This window comes from Phocoena phocoena, chromosome 9 (assembly GCF_963924675.1).
Source record: "Phocoena phocoena chromosome 9, mPhoPho1.1, whole genome shotgun sequence".
Classification (NCBI taxonomy): Eukaryota; Metazoa; Chordata; class Mammalia; order Artiodactyla; family Phocoenidae; genus Phocoena; species Phocoena phocoena.
The window spans coordinates 35,771,263-35,797,202 of record NC_089227.1 but is presented as its reverse complement, the minus strand read 5'-3'; the positions used below and the strand labels follow the sequence as shown (position 1 = coordinate 35,797,202).

At 36.4% G+C, this 25,940-nt stretch overlaps 1 protein-coding gene across 4 annotated transcripts in view; it reads right to left on the bottom strand.

Moving 5' to 3' along the window:
* Window positions 1-16,319: 16,319 nt before the first annotated feature.
* Window positions 16,320-25,940, bottom strand: part of SNX13 (sorting nexin 13) — a 140,204-nt gene continuing 130,583 nt past the window's right edge. For 3 of the 4 annotated variants that reach the window (XM_065883656.1, XM_065883658.1, XM_065883657.1), the window contains 2 exons: window positions 24,850-24,962; window positions 16,320-16,567 (listed from right to left, as the gene is read on the bottom strand). In XM_065883656.1, coding sequence (XP_065739728.1) covers window positions 16,320-16,567; window positions 24,850-24,962 — 361 coding nt within the window. Of the gene's footprint in view, window positions 16,568-24,841; window positions 24,963-25,940 lie in introns of those variants that run through there. The other variant, XM_065883660.1, reaches the window with a different exon arrangement.

Genomic DNA, 25,940 nt, shown 5'->3' with positions numbered 1-25,940 from the left:
AGAAATCCCCCCCAAGTAATCTGTAAGCCCAGCAATAATTCAAGAAATAGAAATGGCTCTACAAAAGAATGTGTGGACATCATCTAGAAAACCTAGTTCCTAACAGGTGAAAAGTCTCGAAAGGAAAACAAATGATTTAGGCTAATAGGAAAATAACTCCTAAAGGAATGCACACAGGAAGAGCCAGGGCCCAGAGCTCTGCTGGGCCTTGCGTCCATCAGGGCTGTGCTTGCCAGTGGTTCACAGGTGCCCGAGAAGTGCTCTGATCTTTAGAGCCCCCAGCGCAACAAAGTGGTCCTGCTGAAGTTAGGGGAATTCATCTCAGCGCCGTTTCTGAGCTATGCTCTCAGCTACATGAGTCCCAGATAACTGTCTGTGACTCCAAGGTTTTGCAGAGATTTGGAAAGTTCCGTCTTTGAGATGCCCTTTCTGATCAATGGGTAATGGGCAATGTTATTTGACCAAGCTTCTAATCCAGCCTCCCTCTTCACTTGGGACACATTCTCTTCCAGCAGGTTCTTAAGGACTCTCCTTAAGTCAGTTACACATGCCTGAAAGCATCTGATTCGAGAATGAGCACAGCTGGGGCTCAAGCTGCCCCAGCCCCAGAACGGTTTTGTCAGTGACCAGGGTTACAGAGTCAGTGGGTTATAGAACTATTACTGAGAATCTTATCCCAACGTCCTTTCTCTCTGTTTTCCCCCACTGCATACTGCCTCACTCTGTGAAATATCACAAGGCAAGTACAAGTAGGAACAGTAGGCAGGAAGGAACAAGGTCTCACTACAGCTAATAAAGGAGTATCTTTCCCCTCAATTACCCTTCAGCAGAGGGGATTAATTAGTGAATTCCTTAAAAGCTGTTTTCTATGTACTGACTTCAGACAAGCGTAGCTTTGGTGGGATGTATGATGCTATTGTAATAGGAACCCAGACCTGGTGTCTAATCTACTAACTACATGATTGTATGTATCACTTAAACCATCCTCTGGCTCCTCAGAGGTAACTCTATCCTAATTCTACCTCATATAAATTCTAGGTAAAATGTAAGTAACTGTCTCCTATGAAGATATGGACACCCAGAGGATGGATGAGCTTCTCTACAATATTTCTGGGATTTAGGACAGGAGTATGAAAATTATCTTATTTCCCTCTCCCAAAACTGATTTTGGTTTTCCTACTTTGCCCTCCCTGGTAACCTGTATTGGACAGGAGTTTGCCATGCTTGGGATCCTGGCTGGCCATGCCTATGACATCTATCAGAAATCTCCTTGCCTCTGATGCCTGCTGAGACAATCAGCTATAGGCACTCATGCTCTATACTACAAAGCCCTGCCATAGATGACTGGACAAAGAATGGCTCCTGACCCAAGGCTAACTTCTGAGGTGGGCTGTCCTGAAATCTCCACCCAATAGGAATGCCCTAAACTGGATGCTGATTGGATGAATCAATCAAATCCTCTCTCCTGGACTGAACACAAAGAGACCAAGGAATGGAAACAAATCCCAGAAATGTGTTATGCACATAGACACATGCATGTCCACATACAAATCTAGACACATCATAGTCAAACTGCTGTAAAGCAAAGATAAAGAAAATAATCCTGAAGACAGTAAGCATTTTTTTAAAAGGATGCAATTGTATATAAAGAAACAACAAAAAAAGAATTACATCAGACTTCTCATCCCAAAACATGCAAGACTGACAACAGTGACATTTAAAAAAATTATTAATAGACTTTATTTTTGTTAGTAGTTTTAGATTTACAGAAGTGAGAGACAGTACGAAGAGTTCCATATACCCAGCCCCTCCTCAGCCTTACCCTCCAACTCTGCACACAGTTTTCCCTATTATTAACATCCTACATTAGTGTTGTACATTTGTTACAATTGCTTATTGTAATATAATAATTAATGTAGTTAAATATTATGTAATGTACATTATTAATGTACAATCATAACAATGTAAACGATGGACTACATTAACTATAGTTCATGGTTTATACTAAGGTTTACTCTTAATTGTTGTTCTGTGGGTTCTGACACATGCCTAATGACATGTATCACCATTTGATTTGTAAAAATTAATTTCCCTACCCTAAAATCCCCTCTGCTTCACCTATTTATCTCTCCTTTCCCTCCTCCCAAACTCCTGGCAACCACTGATCTTTCAACAGTCACATAGTAGCATAGTTAAAATTCTGGGTGAAAAGAAGCATAGTCAACCCAGAATTCTAAGCACAGTGAAAATACTGTTCAAAAATTAAGGTGAAATAAAGACTTTTGTAGACAACTCAATGACAGTAGATGTGTACCACAGCAATGTTAATTAAAAATTTTCAGGCAGGAGTATTATGACCAAATGGAAACTTGGATTTGCACAAAGAAATGAAAAGTACCGTAAATGGTAAAAATGAACATAAATATACTTTTTCTTCTTTTTAATTACTTTAAGAGATATTTGACTAACATAAAATAATTAACAGTTTACTGTAGGGCTTATAATATAGCTAAAAACAAAATGTACAACAACAGTGAAGGCAGAAGGAATTCAAAATATACTGTTGTATAATTTTTACACCACACATAAAGCAGTTTAATATTATTTTAAGGCAGCTACAGCTATGATAAGTTACAGTTATCCATTTTAAACCTTAGAGAAACCATTAATATTTTTAAGAGATAAAGCTAAAAGCCACAATAGAATATAAAATGGATTCATAAAAAAATAATGCAAAAGAAGAGGAAAGAGGGAATAAAGAACAAACGTGAAAAAATAAAAACCAGCAAGATGATAAATTCAAGCATTTAATAATTAAAGCAAATAAAAATGGTTTAAATACTCAAATTAAAAGGCAAAGATAAAAATACATAAAAAACCAACAATAACAACAAAAACAGTCAACTACGTCTTATCAACAAGAAACTTTCTAACACAGGGGTCAACAAGGATTAAGGATTTAGCTCATAGGCTAAATCTAGCCTGAAGTATTTTTTAAAGGCCTTTATTAATATTAGACAAAGTAGACATCAGAACAAAAGATATGAGCAGGGATAAAGAGGAATATTAAGCAATGATAAATGGGTCAATTCATTATATAGACATAAAAATCTTACATATGTATGAACAAAGCCTCAAAAACATGAAGCAAAACCTGAGAGAACCAAAAGGAAACATAGAATCACAACTGCAATCGGAGACTTCAGTACCAACACTCCTCTTTCAGTAACTGAAAGATAAAGCAGGAAAAAAGAGGTAAAGATATAGGCCTGAACACAACAACCAAACAACTTGACCTAACCAACAATCACTGAACACTCCACCCAATTACAACAGAATATACATTCTTTTCAAGTGCACACGAAAGATTCACCAAGATAGATCATATTCTGGGCCACAAAACAAACCTCAACAAAGTTAAAAGAATGGCAAGTATATAAAGTATGTTCTCTAACCAAAACACAAATAAACTAGAAATCAATAGCAGATATATGGAAAAATCCCAAAATGTTTAGAAATTAAATACACTTCTAAATAACCCATGGGTCAAAGAAGGAGTCAAATAGAAATATCTTTTTAATTGCATGAAAAAGAATAAAAAGCAAACCCAAATTTATGGGATGCAACTAAATCATACTTAGAGGAAAATTTATAGTATTAAATGAACATATTATGAAACGAAGTTTTCAAATTAATAATCTAAGCTTCCACCTTAAAGAACTAGAAAAAGAACAGCAAATTCAACCTAAATCAAGCAGAAGAACAGAAATAGTAAAGGGCAGAAATAAAACTAAAAGCAGAAAGTCAATGAAACCAAAAGTAGTTCTTTGCAAAGATTAATAAAATTAATTAAACTCTCTAGCCAATCTGATGAAAGAAAGAGAGAGGAGGTAGAGCAGGAAGAGGATGGAGAGAAGGAAAAGATACAAATTACCAATGTTATAAATAAAAAAGAGATCCCACAGATCTTACAATACATTAAAAGATCAGAGGGGAATACTAGGAGAAACTTTATGCCAATGAACTTGTTATCATAAGTCTGTGGTTCCCAACCAAGAGCAGACACTTGGCAAAAATATGTGAAGACACAAGTGGGGGACTTGCTCCTGGCATCTAGTGAGTAGAGGCCTGGGATGCTGCTAAACATCCCATCATGCACAGGACACCCTCCCACAACAAAGAATCATCCTGCCCAAACATCACTTTGGTTGAGAAACCCTGACTTAAATGAAATGGACAAATTCCTTGAAAGACATCAACCACCAAAGTTTTCTCAAAAGGAAACAAATAACCTGAATAATAATTCTATGAAAGACACTGAATTCTTAGTTTAATATTTTCCACCAAAAAAAAAAAAAAAATCCCACAAAACTCTAGGCCCTTCTGGCCTCACAGGTGAACTCTAACAATTAGGAAGAAATAATACCAATTTTATATACATTCTTTCAGAATGTAGAAAAAGAGAGAATACCTCCCAACTCATTTTATGAAACAATTACCCAGTTACCAAAACCAGACATTACAAGAAAACTAATGACTAATACCCTTCACGATCACAGGCATAAAAACAAATGTAATAATAGTGGTTCAAATCCAACAATTTATAAAAAGGATAATAAATTATGAGCAATTGGGATTAATCTCAGGAAGACAAGGAGTAGTCAACATTGGAAAATCATCAATGCAATTTGCCATGTCAACAGACTAAAAAAGAATAACCATGTGATCACTGAAAATGAGGCAGACAAAGCATTTGAAACCCTTCAACATCCATTCGTGATCAAAACTGTTAGCAAATAGGAATAAAAGGAATCTCCTGAGTCTGGTTAAGGGTATTTACAAAAAGCCTACAGCTCACCACCAAACTTAATGGTGAGAGAACAAGGAAGGGATATCCACTCTCATCATTCCTATTCAGTGTTATACTGGAATTCTTAGTCAGTGAAGTAAAGCAGAAGTGAGGGGGTGAGGGAGGGAGACGGGGAAAGGGGGCATACACATTGGAAATGAAGATTTAAAATGGCCTTTATTTTCTCCCTTTCCCCAAAATCTCAAAGAATCTTTAAGCAAGTTTAGCAAGGTCACAGAATATAAGGTCGATATAAAATATTGTATTTCTCTATACTAGTAATGAACAATGGGAAGTTAAATTATAGTACCATTTTCAATAACATAAAAAATGAAACACTGTTAAATCTAAAAAATGTAAAAAACTTGTTCAATGAAACTAGAAAACACTTATAAGTCATACCAATTCATGGACTGAAAGATTCAATATTAAGATGTCAATTCCTACCAAATTGAGCTAGTGATTAAATACAATCCCTATCAAAACTCTAAGAGGGTTTTTTGGTTTTGTTCGTTTTGTTTTACAGACAAGCTGATTCTAAAATTTGTACAGAGAAGCAAAGCAGTCCAAACAACTAAAACTATTTTGAAAACTAAAACCAAGTTTAAGGACTCATACAACTTAATTTCAAGACTTACTATAAAGCTACTCAGTATTGACATAAAACAGATATATATAGCTCCTTGGAACAGAAATCTAGAAATAGAACCACACATGTATGGTCAATTTATATTCAAAAAAGGTGCCAAGGTAATTCAATGGGGGACAGGATGGTCTCTGCAACAATGATGAAGGAATAATTGGTCACTGATATGCTAAAAAACTTCAATTCATACCTCACACCATATATAAAACTTAATTTGAGATGTACCAAAGACCTAAATGTAAAACCTAAAACTATATAAAACTTCTGAAAGAAAACACAAGAGAACATCTTTGTGGTATTGAATTAAGTAAGGAAAGCTTTCTTAGACAAGACAGAAGAAACAAAAAGGAAAATTTGATAAACCACACTGCATCAAAATTTTAAAATCATGTTAGCTGAAAGACACTGTTAAGGAAATTAAAAGATAAAGCATAGACTGGGAGAAAACCTTTGCAAAACACACATCTGTTAAAGAACACGCTTCCAGAATATAAAAGAATTCTTAGGACTTATTAATAAGAAACCAAACAACCCTATTAAAAAGAAATGAGCAGAAGATTTGAACACACAATTCACCAAAGAGATAGGATGGCAAATAAGCATATGAAAAGATGCACCAAATATTAGTCATCGGGAAAATACATATTTAAATCACAAAAATGAGACAACCATACACATATTAGAATGACCACACTTAAAAAATAAATAAATAAAAACCTTATAATACCAAATGCTGACAAAAATACAGGGAAACTGAAACTCTTGTAAATTGCTAATGGAAGCGCAAAATGCTACAACTACTTTAGAAAATAGTTTGGCAGTTTCTAATAAAATTAAATATATACTTATCATATAGCCTAGCAATCCCTCTCCTGGGAATTTACCCAAGAGAATGAAAGCATATCTCTACACGTAGACTTGTACTGACTGCTTATTCTGACACCAGCTGGTGTACTGCAGTACAATTTTGGTGCTAGCCACTAACAGTTAACATCACATTCCACAGGTTTAAAGGCACAGTCTCCAACCTGACTGCCCTTACTCCTGATGCCAGCCACACTTGGGGGTGCCCAGGCCACTGGTACTTTTGATTAATTGGCTACAAATCCAGGGGTTACCACAATTCCCTCAGGTTTGGTAATTCACTAGAACAGTTCACAGAGTTCAGAAAAGCAACAAATTATGATTACGGCTTTACTATAAAGGATAAAAATTAGAACCAGTCAAGTGAGAAGACACAAAGAGTGAGGTCTGGGAGGTCCCACAATATGGAGCTTCCATGCTCTCTTCCCTTCCCATGGAATCAGGGTGGGTGGTCACACTTACTGGCACAGCAATGTGCTCTCCAACCAGGATGCTCTACTGAACTTCGATGTCCAGAGTTCTTATTGAGGTCATCACAGACAGAGATGATTGAAATCACTGGCCATTGACTGAATTCAATCTCTAGTCCTCCTCCTCTCCCCACAGGCCAGCTGGCTCAAAGCCCCAAACCTCTAATCACATGGTTGATCTTTCTGGTGACAAACCCCATCCTAAGTCAACTCATCTCCTTAGCATAAACTCAAAGGATTGAAGGAGCTCATGAACAGCAAAGACAATCCTAATGCTCACAAAATTCCATGGATTTAGAGTACACCTCCCAGGAACCAAATTCTTTATTATACAACAATATTTATAGCAGCTTCATTCATAATTACCAAAACTCTTAAAATAACCAAATGTCCTTTAACTGGTGAGTGGATAAAATAATTGTAGTATGTCCATATTATGGAATAGTATTAACAAGAAAAAGGATGAATTATGGATACATGTTAACAACATACGTGAATTTCAAAAGCAATATGACAGTTTTTTTTTACATAGGCATTGTAAATGCAATAACTATCTACATAGCATTGTCTTATGATCTGTAGCATCCGAGGAACATATCCTTTTTCTATAATAATTACATTTAGTTCAGGATTTTGCAACCTCAGTGCTATTGACAATTTGGACCAGATAATTCTTTGTTGTGGGGTGCCATATATAGGATATTTAGCAGCATCCCTAGCCCTACTAATTAAGATGCTAACAGTAATTTCTCCAGCCCTGACAGTCAAAAATGTCCAGATATTCCCAAATGGTCCATGAGGGGTAATTCACCCCCAGTTCAAAACTGCTAATTCAGTCAAACACAGTTTTCATAATCTTAAATATTTTGTGGAGACAAACATAACTTACATCAATGTAGGAAGTTGATAGCATTCAAATTATGCTTTCCATTGGAAAACTCATCCAAATTTTGTATAAGTTGGAAACTTTAGAATAATGTTACTTTTCACACCAGAGCAAAAACATAGTCATTTTAAACCAAAATTATTAAAACTGTCTAATTTGTCCAAGTATTCCCTTTGTTTAGTAATATTATCTCATATTTTTCTACATTTACATACCTAATTATTAAAACAAGGACTAGCACTTTTCTTATTTCTTCCTGTTATACACATACAACATATGTATACTTTTGTTTCTTATGTTGTATCCTAGGCAATCAAGGCCATTAATTTAATGAACGGCTAACTTTTTTCACTCACCTCCTTCAACAAGTATTTGAGTTTCATTAAAGTGCTAGCAAACTTGCCCACTGGACTTCTTTGCTTTCTCTCTGAAAATTATTTTGTTCTTTCATTTTCAATTTATTTAAGTCTGGATTAGTTTATTTATGCAATCAAAGCAAGAGCTCCATTAACTTTAAGAGACTTTATAATTAACTTATTATCTATGGAGATAGGCAAAGGCATGTAAGTCTATCAACAAATACATTTAGAAAATACTTCATACTCATGTGATAAAAGAATTTCATCCAACTTTGAGCAAGCTGAGGGGACTCTAGAGGAGGTGACTGATGGATTTCTTGTTACTTCAGTATATATGCGTGTGTATTTTGTTTTGTTTGTTTTTAACACAAAGCTCTTTTTCATGTTTTTACCTGGCTTATCATGGAGTTTTGTTTTTAAAGAAATGAGAAAGAAAAATCAGGCTACTCAGCACTCTTCAGGTTGCATAGAAAGTCATGAAGCTTGTAACAAACCAGAAGTAATCTTTTCCATTCAACCTGCAGTCCCATTCCACCATACATACAGACCCATTTATAAAACTGTTATAAAAACCAAGAAAAATGCTTAATTTCAACCACTCTTACTCTAAAACCACATAAAACTAATTTCAATTTTCCTTAAATTTTTGTATGAACTCTCTATTTGATGGTTAATCTGTATATCTGAATTAGATATCCTCAGTAGTGCATATAAATGATCAATTGTTGTGCTCACTCAATTCCCAGAACTTGAGACAATTAAGTGGATGAATGCCACCGGCGTATATAGTATTACAATTATATAGAGACCATTTGTAAAAGGCTAATTACTTCTCTTCTACAAAGACAGAAAAGGTTCCCCCCCCACTTACACACACACACACACACACACACAAGTAGCAGGCTTACTTTACAACTTTATCCGTGAATCAAAAATAAAGAAAAAAACTCACCGATTTGTTGTAGCAGCTTTGGAAGGAGGGAGGTCAGAAACACAAAGGATTGCAAGGAGCCACCATCTTTCAAGCAGGCACAAAAACTTTTTTTCTTTCATGTCTTTTTTAGCTTTTTGTGCTGTGCAAATAAGACAAACAACATGGAGGATTCTATCTGTGGCAGAAGAAACACCATTACTGGTGTAGCCTGCAACGTGAACTTCTTAATCCCAAGGCGAGACCTGCTATTGGCCAGACTAAACCTATGTCTGAAATGCCAGTACGTTTTCTTAAGAATCCTCAAGACGTGCAAACAAAAAAAGCAAATGGCTGCTTGACAGAGAATCAGAAGGTCAGACCACAAAAAAATCAGCCTCCCAACATTGCTTCCACAAATAGAGAAATAAAAAATCTGTGCACTAATCAAAATCAGAACCAGATTGATCTAGACTCAGAAAAAGAACCAGAGGGAAGAAAAGTAGGAAACAGTCAGCAAGGGTGAAAGCTCTAATTGTTGAAAGAGGTTCATCCCTGGAGGCAAACTCAGTTCACCTGGGCATCCCAGGGGAACTTTCACTTGTCAAAGGAAAACGTAGATACAAGAGCACTTTAGGAAAGCTTTTACTTATAAAGAAGACTGCAAAAGAATTTTCAGGCTCTAGAAAGACTGACTCACAAAATAAAAAGGACAAGAGTTGAAAGTAAAATATTCCACCAGTATCAACGTTACTGAGTTAATAGCCTGGTCATGGGAGTAAAACAGCAATTTTCTCATGTAATCATCTCACATCTTTAAACATCAAGAAAAACCCTGCTTTTCTTGTTTATCTCAGTTGCAAAGTCCCTCTCTTCCCTTCCCCTTCTTCCCAACTATGGGATGCCTACTTAAATCAAGACAAGTTAAAATATTTGGTTTTGCTGCCTCTAGCTCTAGCCTTCTCCTCCTCTTAAAGCAGGGCTAGGCATCCCATTTACATTCTCCCTGTGACCACCTAGAGGGCTGGGATAGGGAGGGTGGGAGGGAGGGAGATGCAAGAGGGAAGAGATATGGGAACATATGTATAACTGATTCACTTTGTTATAAAGCAGAAACTAACACACCATCGTAAAGAATTATACTTCAATAAAGATGTTAAAAAAAAAACACAAAGAATTCTGTAACAGAAAAAAAAAAAAAAAAAAAAACTAGCCGCAGATTCGTCAGGTGTTAGCTTGTAGAGAAAAAACAATACCCAGAACTTAAGTCTTCAGTTCCTACTTTATTTTGTAAGTGAGAGCACAGATCAGTGGTTCTCAGCTGGCGGCAACTTTGCCCCCAGACATAATTTGGCAACGTCTGGAGACATTTCTGGTTGTCATAGCTGGCGTTGGGGGAAGTGCTAGTGGCATTATGTAGTAGGTAGAGCCCAAGAATGCCACTGAACATCTTTAATGCACAGAACAGCTCCCACAACGAAGAATTATATGCAGCCCAAAATATCAATAACGCCAGTTGAGAAAGCGTGGCACAGACTCGAGTAAGATCACCTGTGTTGACATTTCAGCCTAATCACTTACCAGCTCTAAAACTTTGGTATGCTTGAGTTTTCCCATCTATAAACTGAAGAAGGTAATAGTATCTACACCTCAAAAAGTTGATTAGTAAGTGCTGTATAACTGTTGCTACGGGAATCTTTATTGGAAATACACAAATATGTTCCTCCAGCTTCTTGGATTGCAACATACTTTCATAACATTATCACCATCTTTTCCCCTTTCATCTGCATCTGAATTGTCATGTTTCCACTTCCAGGTGTGGAGGCTTCTACACAAGGATAAATCTTAAAGATCTTCAGTGCAACCCATTGCTTTCTGTTAGCCATTTCTTTGAATCAAGGGGTTTAGTTGTGTAGAAAAGAGTTAACATAGCAGGTATGACTGCTGTCCTTTGAAAGGCCTGCTTATGAGGTTGGCCTTTGTTCTCAGCTATCTGAGAACTTAGATTTTGGGAGTACCCCTACCATTCCCAAAACTGATAGAAGTGGCTCAGTATGCATAAACCGTTTGTACAAAATATATGGTTTATGTGGAACACATGCTTTCCTTCCAGGAGTCCAGAATTTTGGTGTCAAGCAGAGAGTGCCTACATGACCTGCCCCCAATAAAAACTGTAGGCAGGGCTTCCCTGGTGGCGCAGTGGCTGAGAGTCCGCCTGCCGATGCAGGGGACACGGGTTCATGCCCCGGTCCGGGAAGATCCCACATGACGCGGAGCGGCTGGGCCCGTGAGCCATGGCCGCTGAGCCTGCGTGTCCGGAGCCTGTGCTCCGCAATGGGAGTGGCCGCCAACAGTGAGAGGCCCGCGTACAGCAAAAAAAAACCCAAAAAACAAAAACTGTAGGCAGTCTTGAATTAGCTTCCTTGATTGGCCATGTTTCACACGTGCTGTCACAACTCATTGCTGGGGGGAATTAAGTGTATCCTGCAAGACTGCATTGGGAGAGGAACTTCGGAATCTCGTGCCTGGTTTCCCTCAAACTTCACCCCATGCACCCTTTCCCTTTCATCTTGTTCTATATCCTTTTGCTGTAAGAAATCTTTGCTGTATGACTAAAGGACGAACCCTGAGAGGCCTCCTGGTGAATCACCAGGGGGGTGGTCTTGCAGTTTTCCAACAATTAGACCTACTGTTTTATTCCACTCAATTATATGTAAAAGTTCATGTTTGCCAACTTAAAATGTCACATTTCATACAATTCTCATACACCGTGCATTGGGAAACAGACGTTAAATATAATTTCCATTCTATTAATTGTTTTTCTTGTGAAGTACTAGGTTCTTAGCTGCTGCCATTGTTCCTAGATCAAACATAGCATCTCCCTATTATATATGGATTAATGTCTGGCACATAGTTTAAAATCTGACCTATATTACATTTCTCTCTCCTCTTTGCATTTCCTAGTTACTACTATTTTGATCACATCAGCAAGATAAGGATCTTTAAGAAGTAGCAAGTATTTTTCCTGCTTCTCAGGAGACATAACTCTATTATCCCTCACTGAGTTCATTATTCTGGTATCCAGGGCCAAATTCAACTCCAATATCTCCTGTTAATTTTTCTAACTGTCCTTTTTCTTTCAAACACTGAACTTCGTATATGAATGACAAGCTAAAAAAACAGGAAAAAAAAAAACCCAAAACACCATCTCCCAAATTCATGGGTTTTTCTATATAGAGTTTAACTAAAGATGCCTCACCTTTTTTTCTCCCCTACTAAGATTTTTTTTTTTTTTTTTAACCACGTTCCTTGGGAACACTATCCTCAAGCTATTAATAGGTATTTATGACAAAAGATTCTGTAGTTAACTAAGTTTGGGAAGTCAGGAAAACAAAGTTAAACAGAGTTATTCATTATAGAACTTTTCAGAACCTTTGATACAATCATTTGAATTGTGAAGGAACATTTTAGGGTTTTGAATAGCATGTAGATTTACGTTAAGTTACATAAAAGTATAAACTTATTCCTTCAGGAACATCTTAAAGGGACCACTATTTTACAGTATGCATTTTGAGAAACACTATGCCTGCCCCTGGTAGGGTAGGAGTAATCACACCGATGTCTGAGAAGTCTTTGGATATAGATCCAAGAAGCCTGCAAAGACTATCGCCAACTAGGCAGAGCTACATTTCTGAGTATTGAGTCTATTGCCTTTAGAAACGAAACCTCTAAAATAGCAGGCAGGCTATGAATTTAAAATGAGATCAAACAAAAATTGTTAATGGATTACTTATAGATCTTCCTCTCTATGAGAAAATTATAATTTTGCATGTAGGGAAGTATGAAGTTTCTTTAACAAGTGGTAGTAAATTAGCTGCCCCATAAAAGGAAAAATTAAATTCAGCTAGCTGTAAGTCAGTAATCATTCAATAGTTCATCTATCAACCTGGAACTTGAATTGCTTGATTTCTAAAATGAAAGGAAAATACACACAGATAATAAAGACAAGACAAGTGAGCAAGCATTTCTTCAAGTAATAAAAATACATCACTACTAAATAAAATTCAACAAAAAGGTTTGTTAATACTTTATTAGTATTTTCTAATGGACAAAACATAACGCAAACCAAATAAAATTTTTAATCTTCTTTTTAGTTCAATAAAAATAACTGACATTCTGATTGTTGTTCCTTCTTTGTTAAAGAAGTATTGATAGAATAGCTAGGCACACAGTTGACACTTACTGTACAATGAATGATATACACAAGTTATCTTTTAACACTTATAATCCTAAAATGTGCTCTTTATATTTTTCCCTTGTAATACAGGAGCCATGCTCCTATAAGCAAAATTTACTAATAACAAAAGAATTTTACAAGGAGTGACAAAAAGACTTTTAAAACAAGTCCTTAAATAAAAGGATGCAGCAACAATGGAACGTAAGTTGTTGGGTTAAGAAGACAGCTTAAACTGGATCTCAAAACATTAAAAATTCATTTATTTTACAATTACTCAAATACACATGCATTAAATGAAAATATTGCACAAATTAAAATTTTAGATTGTGAAATTTTATATTGTTCTTAATTTTTTTAAAAATTGGTACACTTTCCTGGTAGCACTTAACTGTTTTTTTCCAAACACCAAAGCACAAACTTAAAATGAAGGAAGTGAAATATTCAAGGTTTTAAATTTAAAAAGAAAAAAAATTAAGGCTAACCAAGTGCATCCATTAGTCAATGGCACAATTGTTTTCAGCAACTATCAGAAAACCCTAATCATAGGAAATGCCCATCTAACCCTTATATATAAATCATACAATCAATTTTTTAGGTGAATTAACTGTAAGTTAGTAGTGATGGTTTCTAAAGTCTGTTACCTGAAAAGTCAGAAAACCCAAACAAAGAATGATTAATTTAGAAGGTTCTTGCCTAAAGGCACCACTGACTTAAAAACACATTCAAAAATCAAATATCAGAAGACATAAAGCCTCTTCATGTATATATTCATATATGCAGTAAATGCATTAAATGTAATAACTTTATTAAACGTAGTACACTGTACTTGACTTATGGGTTAAATATTTTACACACAGCTCGACCAAGTCATTCAAAAAGTATCTCTAATTTTAGCATGACCACGGCTCTCTCTGATGTAAAACATAGATGTGCAAGGAGAAGATGCATAACCATTTACACAGACTACCATTTGACATTTCTGCTTTTGAAATATAAACTCTTTTAAACAAAAATTATTTTAAAAACCCATTTACTCAAATAGTTTTTGGTATGATTGCAGTTCTCTTGCAGGGCTCCATGAAAATTCACAATCCTGCATGACCTTTCTTTCCCTGGTTGATGGCCAGCGTTCCTCACATTATCTAGAAATGCTTTCTCACATGTATACACTAGGCTCTTACTCTTAGATTTATTTATGGCAAAAATATACTTGAAATGGGCAGGGGTATATCTGAAAATCATTGCACTTACGGCCATGCTGATGCTTCCTACAGACATGTTTCACATATCTTTTCTTCCAAAGCCTGGGGCATGAGGAGAGACCAGGGCAGGAAGACACATTGAGAAGAAGAAATATTATATCTTCCACCAGAGTCAATATGGATCTTTTCTCATTTGGAAATTTAAATGAAAGGGATTTCATTTATGTAATTCTGAAGACATGCAACACAGGCTGAAAATATGCATACTACAAGTATGCACAACAGCATTATTAATAAATATGATTATTATTATAAAGCTTTAAAGGAAGGCTTTATTCTATTCGGCTTCACTTTGTAAGTAGGATCTCAGTGACAAGACAATAACATCTTGTTCCAATCTTAAAGCTCCCAAACAACTGGGATACCAATACTCTGTCCCTTTATCTTAAGCACCCAGACGTTCTTTTAATACCAGCATCTTGGCTCAGTGGTCTGATAAATAGCTTCACTATTTTAAGGTTTTAGTGTTAAATATTTTTAAAACAAAAAACGCTGACACACCCAAACCCTTAGTCAGTGGAAGTATTTAAAACTATGCAGAAATCCTGCATACAAAACATATGAAGACTTCCAAGATTGACAAATGGAGAATGAGAAAACTATAGGAAATGCAGAGGCTCCAAAACTGGAAAAGGTATTTCGTTGTTGTTGGTATAAAATTATTTTAGGGACTTAAATGTATACACCGAGGGGTTTTGCCAACTTGCTTTATTTAGTAGAATTTTACATTATGCAAAATATAAATAAAGCCTATTTTAAAAAATATTATAGTTCTGTTTATTTTCATATATGTACACTATAATAGAGTTAAGAATTTGTATGTTTACATACGACTAATAAACTCATTTAATCCTTTGATTTGCTATTTTTGCAATCACCTAACGTATGTCTAGATCACACAGTTTAAAATCATCATATAGTAACTTTCAATAGAGTACTGTTTCTTAAATTTCCACAATTTTAGAAGTATTTGGCAGTTCTTTCAACAAATTATAGCCCCTATTATATAATCAGTAATCTCTTAAAGATAAAGAAAACTGTAATAATTTTGTAACTTAGCTAAGAGCCATCATCTGCTTCTTTTTACACACAGAATGCCAAAATAAAGCTTATGACTGAGTACCGTTAAGAGCAAAATAGAGCCCTTAAGACACATAAGAATCAATTAAAATCTGTTTTCTACCAATGAATAATAAATCCAATGAAATTTTTGTTTTGACTGGTTTTATTTTATACTAGGTTTTTACTTTATGTCACAAAACTGTAATTTGGATATAATGTTACTTCATACTTTAAGGGCATTCTGTCACTTTCCCTAGACCTGAAAGAGATGTTCCAAAGATCACTCACCTGGCTATCTACACTATATCAAAATTCTGAAAAAGACCTATAAAATCATTATGCAAAACAAATCCCTCCAAACAGTACATTGCACAGTTTCCCACTGTTAAACAAATCAGCCAATTTATCTGTGAACTCTTGTTCTGTGCTTTCCTTAGCTCTCATATCTACACTCTGGCATTTTGTCATTGCTGGAGAATGCTGATTAGCTTGAAACAGAAGAGACCAACGTCATTCTTGCTTGAGATGGGGGCAGTATCCTCTCAGTGTTGCAAAAATATGCACCAAATCATTTAAGACACAGAAATCTCTCTTGGTAGTGGCTGGATTATAGACAAGGATGAGAAGAACCACAGTCTTATGGATGTATTAATAATCTATTTTGAGACACTAAAAGACTGGTGCAGACACAACAGTATATGAGTTAAGCCCCAGAAGATCCGTCCATACCATCAGTCCTGGACAAAACGAACACCAGCTTCATAGATTGGAGTGTCACCTTTTCTGTAAAGAAGGCGCTTGAGTAGTATGAAGTTTCTGTTTATATTTCTGCATCTGCTTTGACCGTGAATGCAGTCTGTTGAAAAGTTCACGGAATTTATACTGTGGAAATAAGCTTTCCAAAAAGCCTTCCAAAAAGACATAAACCATCCTCCTATTTAACTGGTTGTGCTGAAACATTTCAAATACACGAAGAATACCTTTCCGTGTTGTCTCAGCCCCAATAATGTGCTTCAGTTCATCTAAATGAAGCGGGGGAGAGGGGAAATAAACACAATTCATTATTCAAAGGAAATCCAAGGCCTAAACTATGCTAAGTATGTAAAGTACAAAGCAGAGTAACTGATAAGTAGCAAGTATTCAGTTAATGACCTTAATGTAAGTTTAATAACTGACTTAAAACTTATATACGTTTGCAAGCATGCATGCACTTACACAATAGATACTGTGAGACAAATACAGCACAGGAGAAAGCAGGAAACCCCAAATTAGAGTTGTGATCTTGTCCCTTAATACCTATATGATAACTTACCCACCCTGAGTTTGCATCCTCATCTGTAAAAATGGGAATTTATAATAACCAATATTATTATAACTGTAAGAATTTATAAAGCCTTGATGAGATAATGTGAAAAGTGATCTGTAAACTCTAAAACACTATACACATACTTTTACTACATTTAATGCAGTCAGAAATACTATAAGAAAATGTGTGAAAGTTGATCTATGATTTCAAAAAACTTGCAACACAGAAACAGTGCCATTAAAATACTAAAAGCATAAAGACACTTACAAGGAGGGAATGCAACATGAGATAATAAGGAAAGGTTCCCTTCAAGGAAGTAACAACTGAAGTAGATTTTGCTACCTGGGCAGTATTTTCATAGGTGCAAACAGATGAAGGATTTAAGAACAGGAATGAGCAAATGAGCACCAAGTGGAAACAAAAACAAGACAGGCTCAAGAAATGGGGTAGTAAAGTTTGGTTGAATTTTAGGATTCCTGTAAGAGAAAGTGGTGAAAAAAATGGAAAACTGACAGTGCTGTGACTGTCAGGGTAAGCAAGTTTGGAGTTTACTCATAGGCAACATGAAGTTACTAGAGACACGTAAATATGGAAGCACCAAGTATTATTCTTTTTTTTTTTCTCTTTTATTCTTGAATTTCATTTTATATTTTATACAGCAGGTTCTTATTAGTTATACATTTTATACACATCAGTGTGTACATGTCAATCCCAACAGCCCAATTCATCACACCACCACCACCCCCCCCCCACTCCTTTCCCCCCTTGGTGTCCATACATTTGTTCTCTGCATCTGTGTCTCTATTTCTGCCCTGCAAACCAGTTCATCTGTACCATTTTTCTAGGTTCCACACATATGCGTTAATATACGATATTTGCTTTTCTCTTTCTGACTTACTTCACTCTGTATGAGTCTCTAGATCCATCCACGTCTCTACAAATGACCCAATTTCGTTTCTTTTTATGGCTGAGTAATATTCCATTGTATATATGTACCAGCTCTTCTTTACCCATTCGTCTGTCACTGGGCATTTAGGTTGCTTCCATAACCTGGATATTGTAAATAGTGCTGCAATGAACATTGGGGTGCATGTGTCTTTTTGAATTGTTTTTCTCAGGGTATATGCCCAGTAGTGGGATTGCTGGGTCATATGGTAATTCTATTTTTAGTTTTTCAAGGAACCTCCATACTGTTCTCCATAGTGACTGTATCAATTTACGCTCCTACCAAGAGTGCAAGAGCGTTCCCTTTTCTCCACACCCTCTCCAGCATTTGTTTCTTGTAGATTTTCTGATGATGCCCATTCTGATTGGTGTGAGGTGATACCTCATTGTACTTTTGATTTGCATTTCTCTAATAATTAGTGATGTTGAGCAGCTTTGCATGTGCTTCTTGGCCATCTGTATGTCTTCTTTGGAGAAATGTCTATTTAGGTCTTCTGTCCATTTTTGGATTGTGTGGTTTGTTATTTTAATATTGAGCTGCATGAGCTGTTCATGTATTTTGGAGATTAATCCTTTGTCCATTGATTTCTTTGCAAACATTTTCTCCCATTCTGAGGGTTGCCTTTTTGTCTTGTTTATGTTTCCCTTTGCTGTGCAAAAGCTTTGAAGTTTCATTAGGTCCCATTTGTTTCTTTTTGTTTTTATTTCCATTTCTCTAGTAGATGGGTCAAAAAGGATCTTGCTGTGATTTATGTCATAGAGTGTTCTGTCTATGTTTTCCTCTAAGAGTTTGATAGTGCATTTTGTAGTGCATATAGTGGTCTTGCATTTAGGTCTCTAATCCATTTTGAGTTTATTTTTGTGTATGGTGTTAGGGAGTGTTCTAATTTCATTTTTTATGTGCAGCTGTCCAGTTCTCTCAGCACCACTTATGGAAGAGACTGTCGTTTCTCCGTTGCATATCCTTGCCTCCTTTGTCATAGATTAGTTGACTATTGGTGAATGGGTTTATCTCTGGGATTTCTATACTGTTCCATTGATCTATATTTCTGTCTTTGTGCCAGTACCATATTTCCTTGATTACTGTAGCTTTGTAGTATAGATTGAAGTCCAGGAGCCTGATTCCTCCAGCTCCGTTTTTTTCCCTCAAGACCGCTTTGGCTATTCGGGGTCTTTTGTGTCCCTATACAAATTTTAAGATTTTTTGTTCTAGTTCTGTAAAAACTGCCATTGGTAATTTGATAGGGATTGCACTGAATCTGTACATTGCTTTGGGTAGTATAGCCATTTTCACAGTATTGATTCTTCCAATCCAATGACATGGTATATCTCTCCATTTGTTTGTATCGTCTTTAATTTCTTTCATTAGTGTCTTATAGTTTTCTGCATACAGGTCTTTTGTCTCCTTAGCTAGGTTTATTCTGAGGTATTTTATTCTTTTTGCTGCAATGGTAAATGGGAGTGTTTCCTTAATTTCTCTTTCAGGTTTTTCATCATTAGTGTATAGGAATGCAAGAGATTTCTGTGCATTAATTTTGTATCCTGCAACTTTACCAAATTCATTGGTTAGCTCTAGTAGTTTTCTGGTAGCATCTTTAGGATTCTCTATGTGTAGTATCATGTCAACTGCAAACAGTGACAGCTTTACTTCTTCTTTTCTGATTTGGATTCCTTTTATTTCTTTTTCTTCTCTGATTGCCATGGCTAGGACTTCCAAAACTATGTTGAATAATAGTGGTGACAGTGGACATCCTTGTCTTGTTCTGATCTTAGAGGAAATGCTTTCAGTTTTTCACGATTGATAATGATGTCTGCTGTGGGTTTGTTGTATATGGCCTTTATTATGTTGAGGTAGGTTCCCTCTGGGGAGTTTTTATCATAAATGGGCGTTGAATTTTGTCAAAAGTTTTTTCTGCATCTAGAGATGATCATATGGTTTTTCTTTTTCAGTTTGTTAATATGGTGTATCATATTGATTGATTTGCGTATACTGAAGAATCCTTGCATCCCTGGGATAAATCCCACTTGATCATGGTATATGATCCTTTTAATGTGTTGTTGGATTCTGCTTGCTAGTATTTTGTTGAGGATTTCTGCATCTCTACTCATCAGTGATATTGGTCTGTAATTTTCCTTTTTTGTATTATTTTTGTCTGGTTTTGGTATCAGGGTGATGGTGGCCTTGTAGAATGAGTTTGGGAGTGTTCATTCCTCTGCAATTTTTTGGAAGAGTTTGAGAAGGATGGGTGTTAACTCTTCTCTAAATGTCTGATAGAATTCAACTGTGAAGCCATCTGGTCCTGGACTTTTGTTAGTTGGAAGATTTTTAATCAGAGTTTAAATTTCATTACTTTGTGATTGGTCTGGTCATGTTTTCTATTTCTTCCTGGTTCAGTCTTGGAAGGTTATACCTTTCTAAGAATTTGTCCATTTCTTCCAGGTTGTCCATTTTATTGGCACAGAGCTGCTTGTAGTAGTCTCTTAGGATGCTTTGTATTTCTGTGGTGTCTGTGGTAACTTCTCCTTTCTCATTTCTAATTTTAATGATATGAGTCTTCTCCATCTTTTTCTTGATGAGTCTGGCTAATGGTTTATCAATTTTGTTTATCTTCTCAAAGAACCAGCTTTTAGTTTTATTGATCTTTGCTATTGTTTCCTTTGTTTCTATTTCATTTATTTCTGCTCTGATCTTTATGATTTCTTTCCTTCTACTAACTTTGTGTTTTGTTTGTTCTTCTTTCTCTAGTTCTTTTAGGTGTGAGGTTAGATTGTTTATATGAGATGGCTGTTGTTTCTTGAGGTAGGATTGTACTGCTATAGACTTCCCTCTTAGAACTGCTTTTGCTGCATCCCACAGGTTTTGGATCGTAATGTTTTCACTGTCATTTGTTTCTAGGTATTTTTTTATTTCCTCTGTGACCTCTTGCTTATTTAGTAACATATTGTTTAGCCTCCATGTTTGTGTTTTTTATGGTTTTTTTCCCTTAATTGATATCTAATCTCATAGCGTTGTGATCAGAAAAGGTGCTTGATATGATTTCAATTTTCTTAAATTTACTGAGGCTTGATTTGTGACCCAAGATGTGATCCTGGAGAATGTTCCGTGCACACTTGAGAAGAAAGTGTAATCTGCTGTTTTTGGATGAAATGTCCTATAAATATCAATTAAATCTATCTGGTCTATTGTGTAGTTTAAAGCTTGTGCTTCCTTATTAATTTTCTGTTTGGATGATCTGTCCAATGGTGTAAGTGAGGTGTTAAACTCCTGCACTATTACTGTGTTACTGTCAATTTCCTCTTTTATAGCTGTTAGCAGTTGCCTTATGTATTGAGGTGCTCCTATGTTGGGTGCAAATATATTTATAATTGTTATATCTTCTTCTTGGATTGATCCCTCGATCATTATGTAGTGTCCTTCCTTGTCTCTTGTAACATTCTTTACAGTCTATTTTATCTGATATGAGTATTGCTACTCCAGCTTTCTTTTGATTTCCTTGCATGGAATATCTTTTTCTATCCCCTCACTTTCAGTCTAGATGTGTCCCTAGGTCTGAAGTGGGTCTCCTGTAGACAGCACATATATGGGTCTTATTTTTGTATCCATTCAGTGAGCCTGTGTCTTTTGGTTGGAGCATTTAATCCCTTCACATTTAAGGTAGTTATTGATATGTATGTTCCTATTACCATTTTCTTAATTGTTTTGGGTCTGTTTTTATAGGTTCTTTTCTTCACTTGTGTTTCCCATTTAGAGAAGTTCCTTTAGCATTTGTTGTAGAGCTGGTTTGGTGGTGCTAAATTCTCTTAGCTTTTGCTTGTCTGTAAAGATTTTGATTTCTCCATCGAATCTGAATGAGTTCTTTGCCAGGTAGAGTAATCTTGGTTGTGTGTTCTTCCGTTTCATCACTTTAAATATGTCATGCCACTCCCTTCTGGCTTGTAGAGTTTCTGCTGAGAAATCAGCTGTTAACCTTATGGGAGTTCCCTTGTATATCATTTGTTGTTTTTCCCTTGCTGCTTTCAGTAATTTTTCTTTGTCTTTAATTTTTGCTCTCTGAGCTTCCTGGACTTCGGTGGCTATTTCCTTTCCCATGTTAGGGAAGTTTTCGACTATAATCTCTTCAAATATTTTCTCGGGTCCTTTCTCTCTCTCTTCTCCTTCTGGGACCCCTGTAATGTGAATGTTGTTGCGTTTAATGTTGTCTCAGAGGTCTCTTAAGCTGTCTTCATTTCTTTTCATTCTTTTTTCTTTACTCTGTTCTGCAGCAGCGAATTCCACCATTCTGTCTTCCAGGTCACCTATCCGTTCTTCTGCCTCAGTTATTCTGCTATTAATTCCTTCCAGTATGTTTTTCATTTCAGTTATTCTATTGTTCATCCCTGTATGTTTGTTCTTTAATTCTTCTAGGTCTTCGTTAAACATTTCTTGCATCTTCTCGATCTTGGCCTCCATTCTTTTTCCGAGATCCTGGATCATCTTCACTACCATTATTGTGAATTCTTGTTTAGGAAGGTTGCCTATCTCCACTTCATTTAATTATTTTTCTGGGGTTTTATCTTGTTCCTTCATCTGGTACACAGTCCTCTGCCTTTTCATCTTGTCAGTCTTTCTGTGAATGTGGTTTTTGTTCCACAGGCTGCAGGATTGTAGTTCTTCTTGCTTCTACTGTCTGCCCTCTGGTGGATGAGGCTATCTACGAGGCTTGTACAAGTTCCTGTTGGGAGGGACTTGCCCACCAGAACAAAAGAGCTGGCTTTTCCTCTGGTGGGAAGAGCTCAGTAAAACTTTAATCTGCTTGTCTGTTGATGGGTGGGGCTGCGTTCCCTCCCTGTTGATTGTTTGGCCTAAGGCGACCCTACACTGGAGCCTACCTGGGCTCTTTGGTGGGGCTAATGGCGGACTCTGGAAGGGCTCACGCCAAGGAGTACTTCCCAGAACTTCTGATTCCAGTGTCCTTGTCCTCACGGTGAGCCACAGCCACCCGCCACCTCTGCAGGAGACCCTCCAACACTAGCAGGTAGGTCTGGTTCAGTCTTCTACGGGGTCGCTGCTCCTTCCCCTGGGTCCCGATGCGCACACTACTTTGTATGTGGAGTCTCTGTTTCCTCCAGTCCTGTCGAGGTCCTGTAATCAAATCCCGCCAGTCTTCAAAGTCTGATTCTCTAGGAATTCCTCCTCCTGTTGCCAGACCCCCAGGTTGGGAAGCCTGACACGGGGCTCAGAACCTTCACTCCAATGCGTGGACTTCTGTGGTATAAGTGTCCTCCAGTATGTGAGTCACCCACCCAGCAGTTATGGGATTTGATCTTATTGTGATTGCGCCCCTCCTACCATCTCATTATGGCTTCTCCTTTGTCTGTGGATGTGGGGTATCTTTTTTGGTGAGTTCCAGTGTCTTCCTGTTGATGACTGTTCAGCAGTTAGTTGGGACTCTGATACTCTCACAAGAGGGAGTGAGACCATGTCCTTCTACTCCGCCATCTTGAACCAATCTCCTATTATTCTTAATTATTCATAGTCAGGACCGTACAGCAGGGGCCTCAAAAGCAATACTTTATTGCTCTTGAAAGAAACATGCAACTTCCAAAATGTATACTTCTAACTAGGGTACAATATAATTTAAAGCAAATAGTTTTTAAATTTACTAAAAAACAGGTAAGGGATTATGTATATATAAATATATATGCTTTTACATCTATCCTCACTTCCTTCAAGTCTTCACATAAGTGTCATCATCTCAGGGAGGCCCCCAATGGCTACCCTATCTGCAACTGCAACTCAACTGACACCTCCCTTTTCCTGCACTATCTGTCTCCTCAGCACTTACCACTATCCAACATGCTGTGCTTTATCTATTTCTTTCATCTGTTTCCTGTGTCTCCCTAGTAGAATGTAAACTCCAAGAAGGCAACGATAAGTGTAAAGAATAGTGTCTGGCTCATGAAAGGCTCTCAATAAATATTTACTGTATAAATGCATTAAGATTTCTTCCAGCCACATAACTGAGTCAGTCTATAGCACCATCTGGTTTATTCTAACAGTATATTAATATCTTACATTATTGTTTCTTTTTATTTTTCTAAAATGTTATTTCTGTCACTTGCTTTTTATCTCCAAATGCAACAGTATAGTCTATAGGGCAGAATAAATAGCTATGTGGCAAATTTCCAACTTGTTAGAAGACAAAGTTGATTAAAATCTATGATGAAAATATAGTTTAAATTAAAAGTAAAATTATATGAAAAGAAATAGATATTGAGAACTTAAATATTTTTCTATTCTCTACATCCACAATTAAAATGTGGAGAAGAGATATCTAGGTATTTTCAAAGATATTTATAACCAAAGAAGAGATCAAACAACCACCCAACTACACAAAACTGCTCTTATTGAGAGAAGACAAAACGGACAAAGTGAATCTAAATTAGTGAGACAGCAGTGTTCTAAAGTAACTCAAATTAGACCAACAGAATGCCACTATGTACACTTTCTTTAGGATCATGTTTTAGTAAAGATTAAGAATGGGCCAATCAACTGTTTCAAAGGGATTCTTTGAAAAAATGTGTTTGTTCTCTTAAGTAGAACAAATATTCTTCCTGAAAACCTCATACTTCATATACTTTTATCAGCCCTTTCATCTGTCACAGAATTTATCATCAACTTCATTCTCAAAATGTTTCAAGGCAGCAAAGTGAAGTGGTTAAAAGCAACACTTTTTCTTCAAGTGGTTGAAAGCAATGGCTTTCGGGGAACTCAGAGCTGAGTCAGAGTCCCAACACTCACTTACTAGCTATAAACCTTGGGTGACTCATTTAACCCCTTTGAGCTTCTGTTTCCTCACATATAAAGCTGTGATGTTAACAGTACCTAGGCTTCATAATGTTATGTGGGTTAGTTAAAGATATATGAGAAATGCCTAGCACAGTGCCTAGTATATGATAAGCCATCAAATGATAGTTATTATAGTCAAAAGGCAGCTATACTTAGCATGCTCGATGCCTTAAATTCAGAAGAAGTACAAATTAATAAGATTTACACTAAAAATGTTCACTTACCTGGCATAATTGAAAGTAATTTAGTTTTTCCTGCAACTCTTGTTCTCATTCGAATAGCTTTATCTCTGCATGGAACAGTCTCTGCTAAAATGCCATTTGGCCAAAAGGCATCTCTATTTAAGAAGATTAAATAAATTTTGTAAACATTTTCATTTTCTAATGATACAAGTTGGTAAAATTATTCCAATTTTCTAGAGAAAACACAAATGTAAACAGAAAAAGGAAACACTTCTGCAATTTTATATAGGTGTGATATTCAACAAACAGTAACTACATACAGGGTTCAATTTTAGGTGTAAAAGGATATATACAAGACAAAATAACAGAAGTATGCCCTGGGACAACTTAAAACTAAGCCAATATAAAACAAATTCTGCACCCACACCTTAGAGCTGTATTGATTACAATGTTTCTTTCACATACTTAATTCATTCTCCTTTACTTTCACAGTGTGCTTGATTCCTGTTCCCTAGTTCTCAGGCCAAAGGTAGGAATTGAGCACTGTAACTAAGCTTCCATCTGGGAATTTGGTCTGAGAGAAAGAGACTGCCCAGAGTAGTCCTTCTTAACTCTGACTGCACATTAGAAAACACCTGGGAGCTTTAAAAGAGCTTAAGGACCAGGGCCTCCACCAGATTAATTAAATCAGACTGTTTGCAGATGGGACCTAAGCATTAGTACTTTTTAAAGCTCTCCAAGTGACTCCAGTGTGCAGGCAAGGTTGAGAATCAGTGCTCCAGAAGAACAATATTTACCCACCCTGAAACAGAATGAAGGTGCCAGGGCAGGTGGTACAGCTTTTATAAACAGTATGGTATTGTGAGGAGAAATTTAGCTTCAGATTAGAGAGTCCTGTTCCCCACTGTCCAGCACACGAGGCTTTGGGCAAGCTGCTTAACTTCTCAAACCCTCAATTTCCTTGTAACAAAACGGAGACAAAAATCCCTATCTCATAAAATAGGATAAAATCAGAAAGTGTACATAAAGTAGTTAGACAGTGCCAAGTAAACAGTGTTCGTAGTTCCCTTCTTTCTGTTACTTCAAAGTACGTGATGCCATGAATGTTTATGCCTTGCTTATCTCTCGCTTTT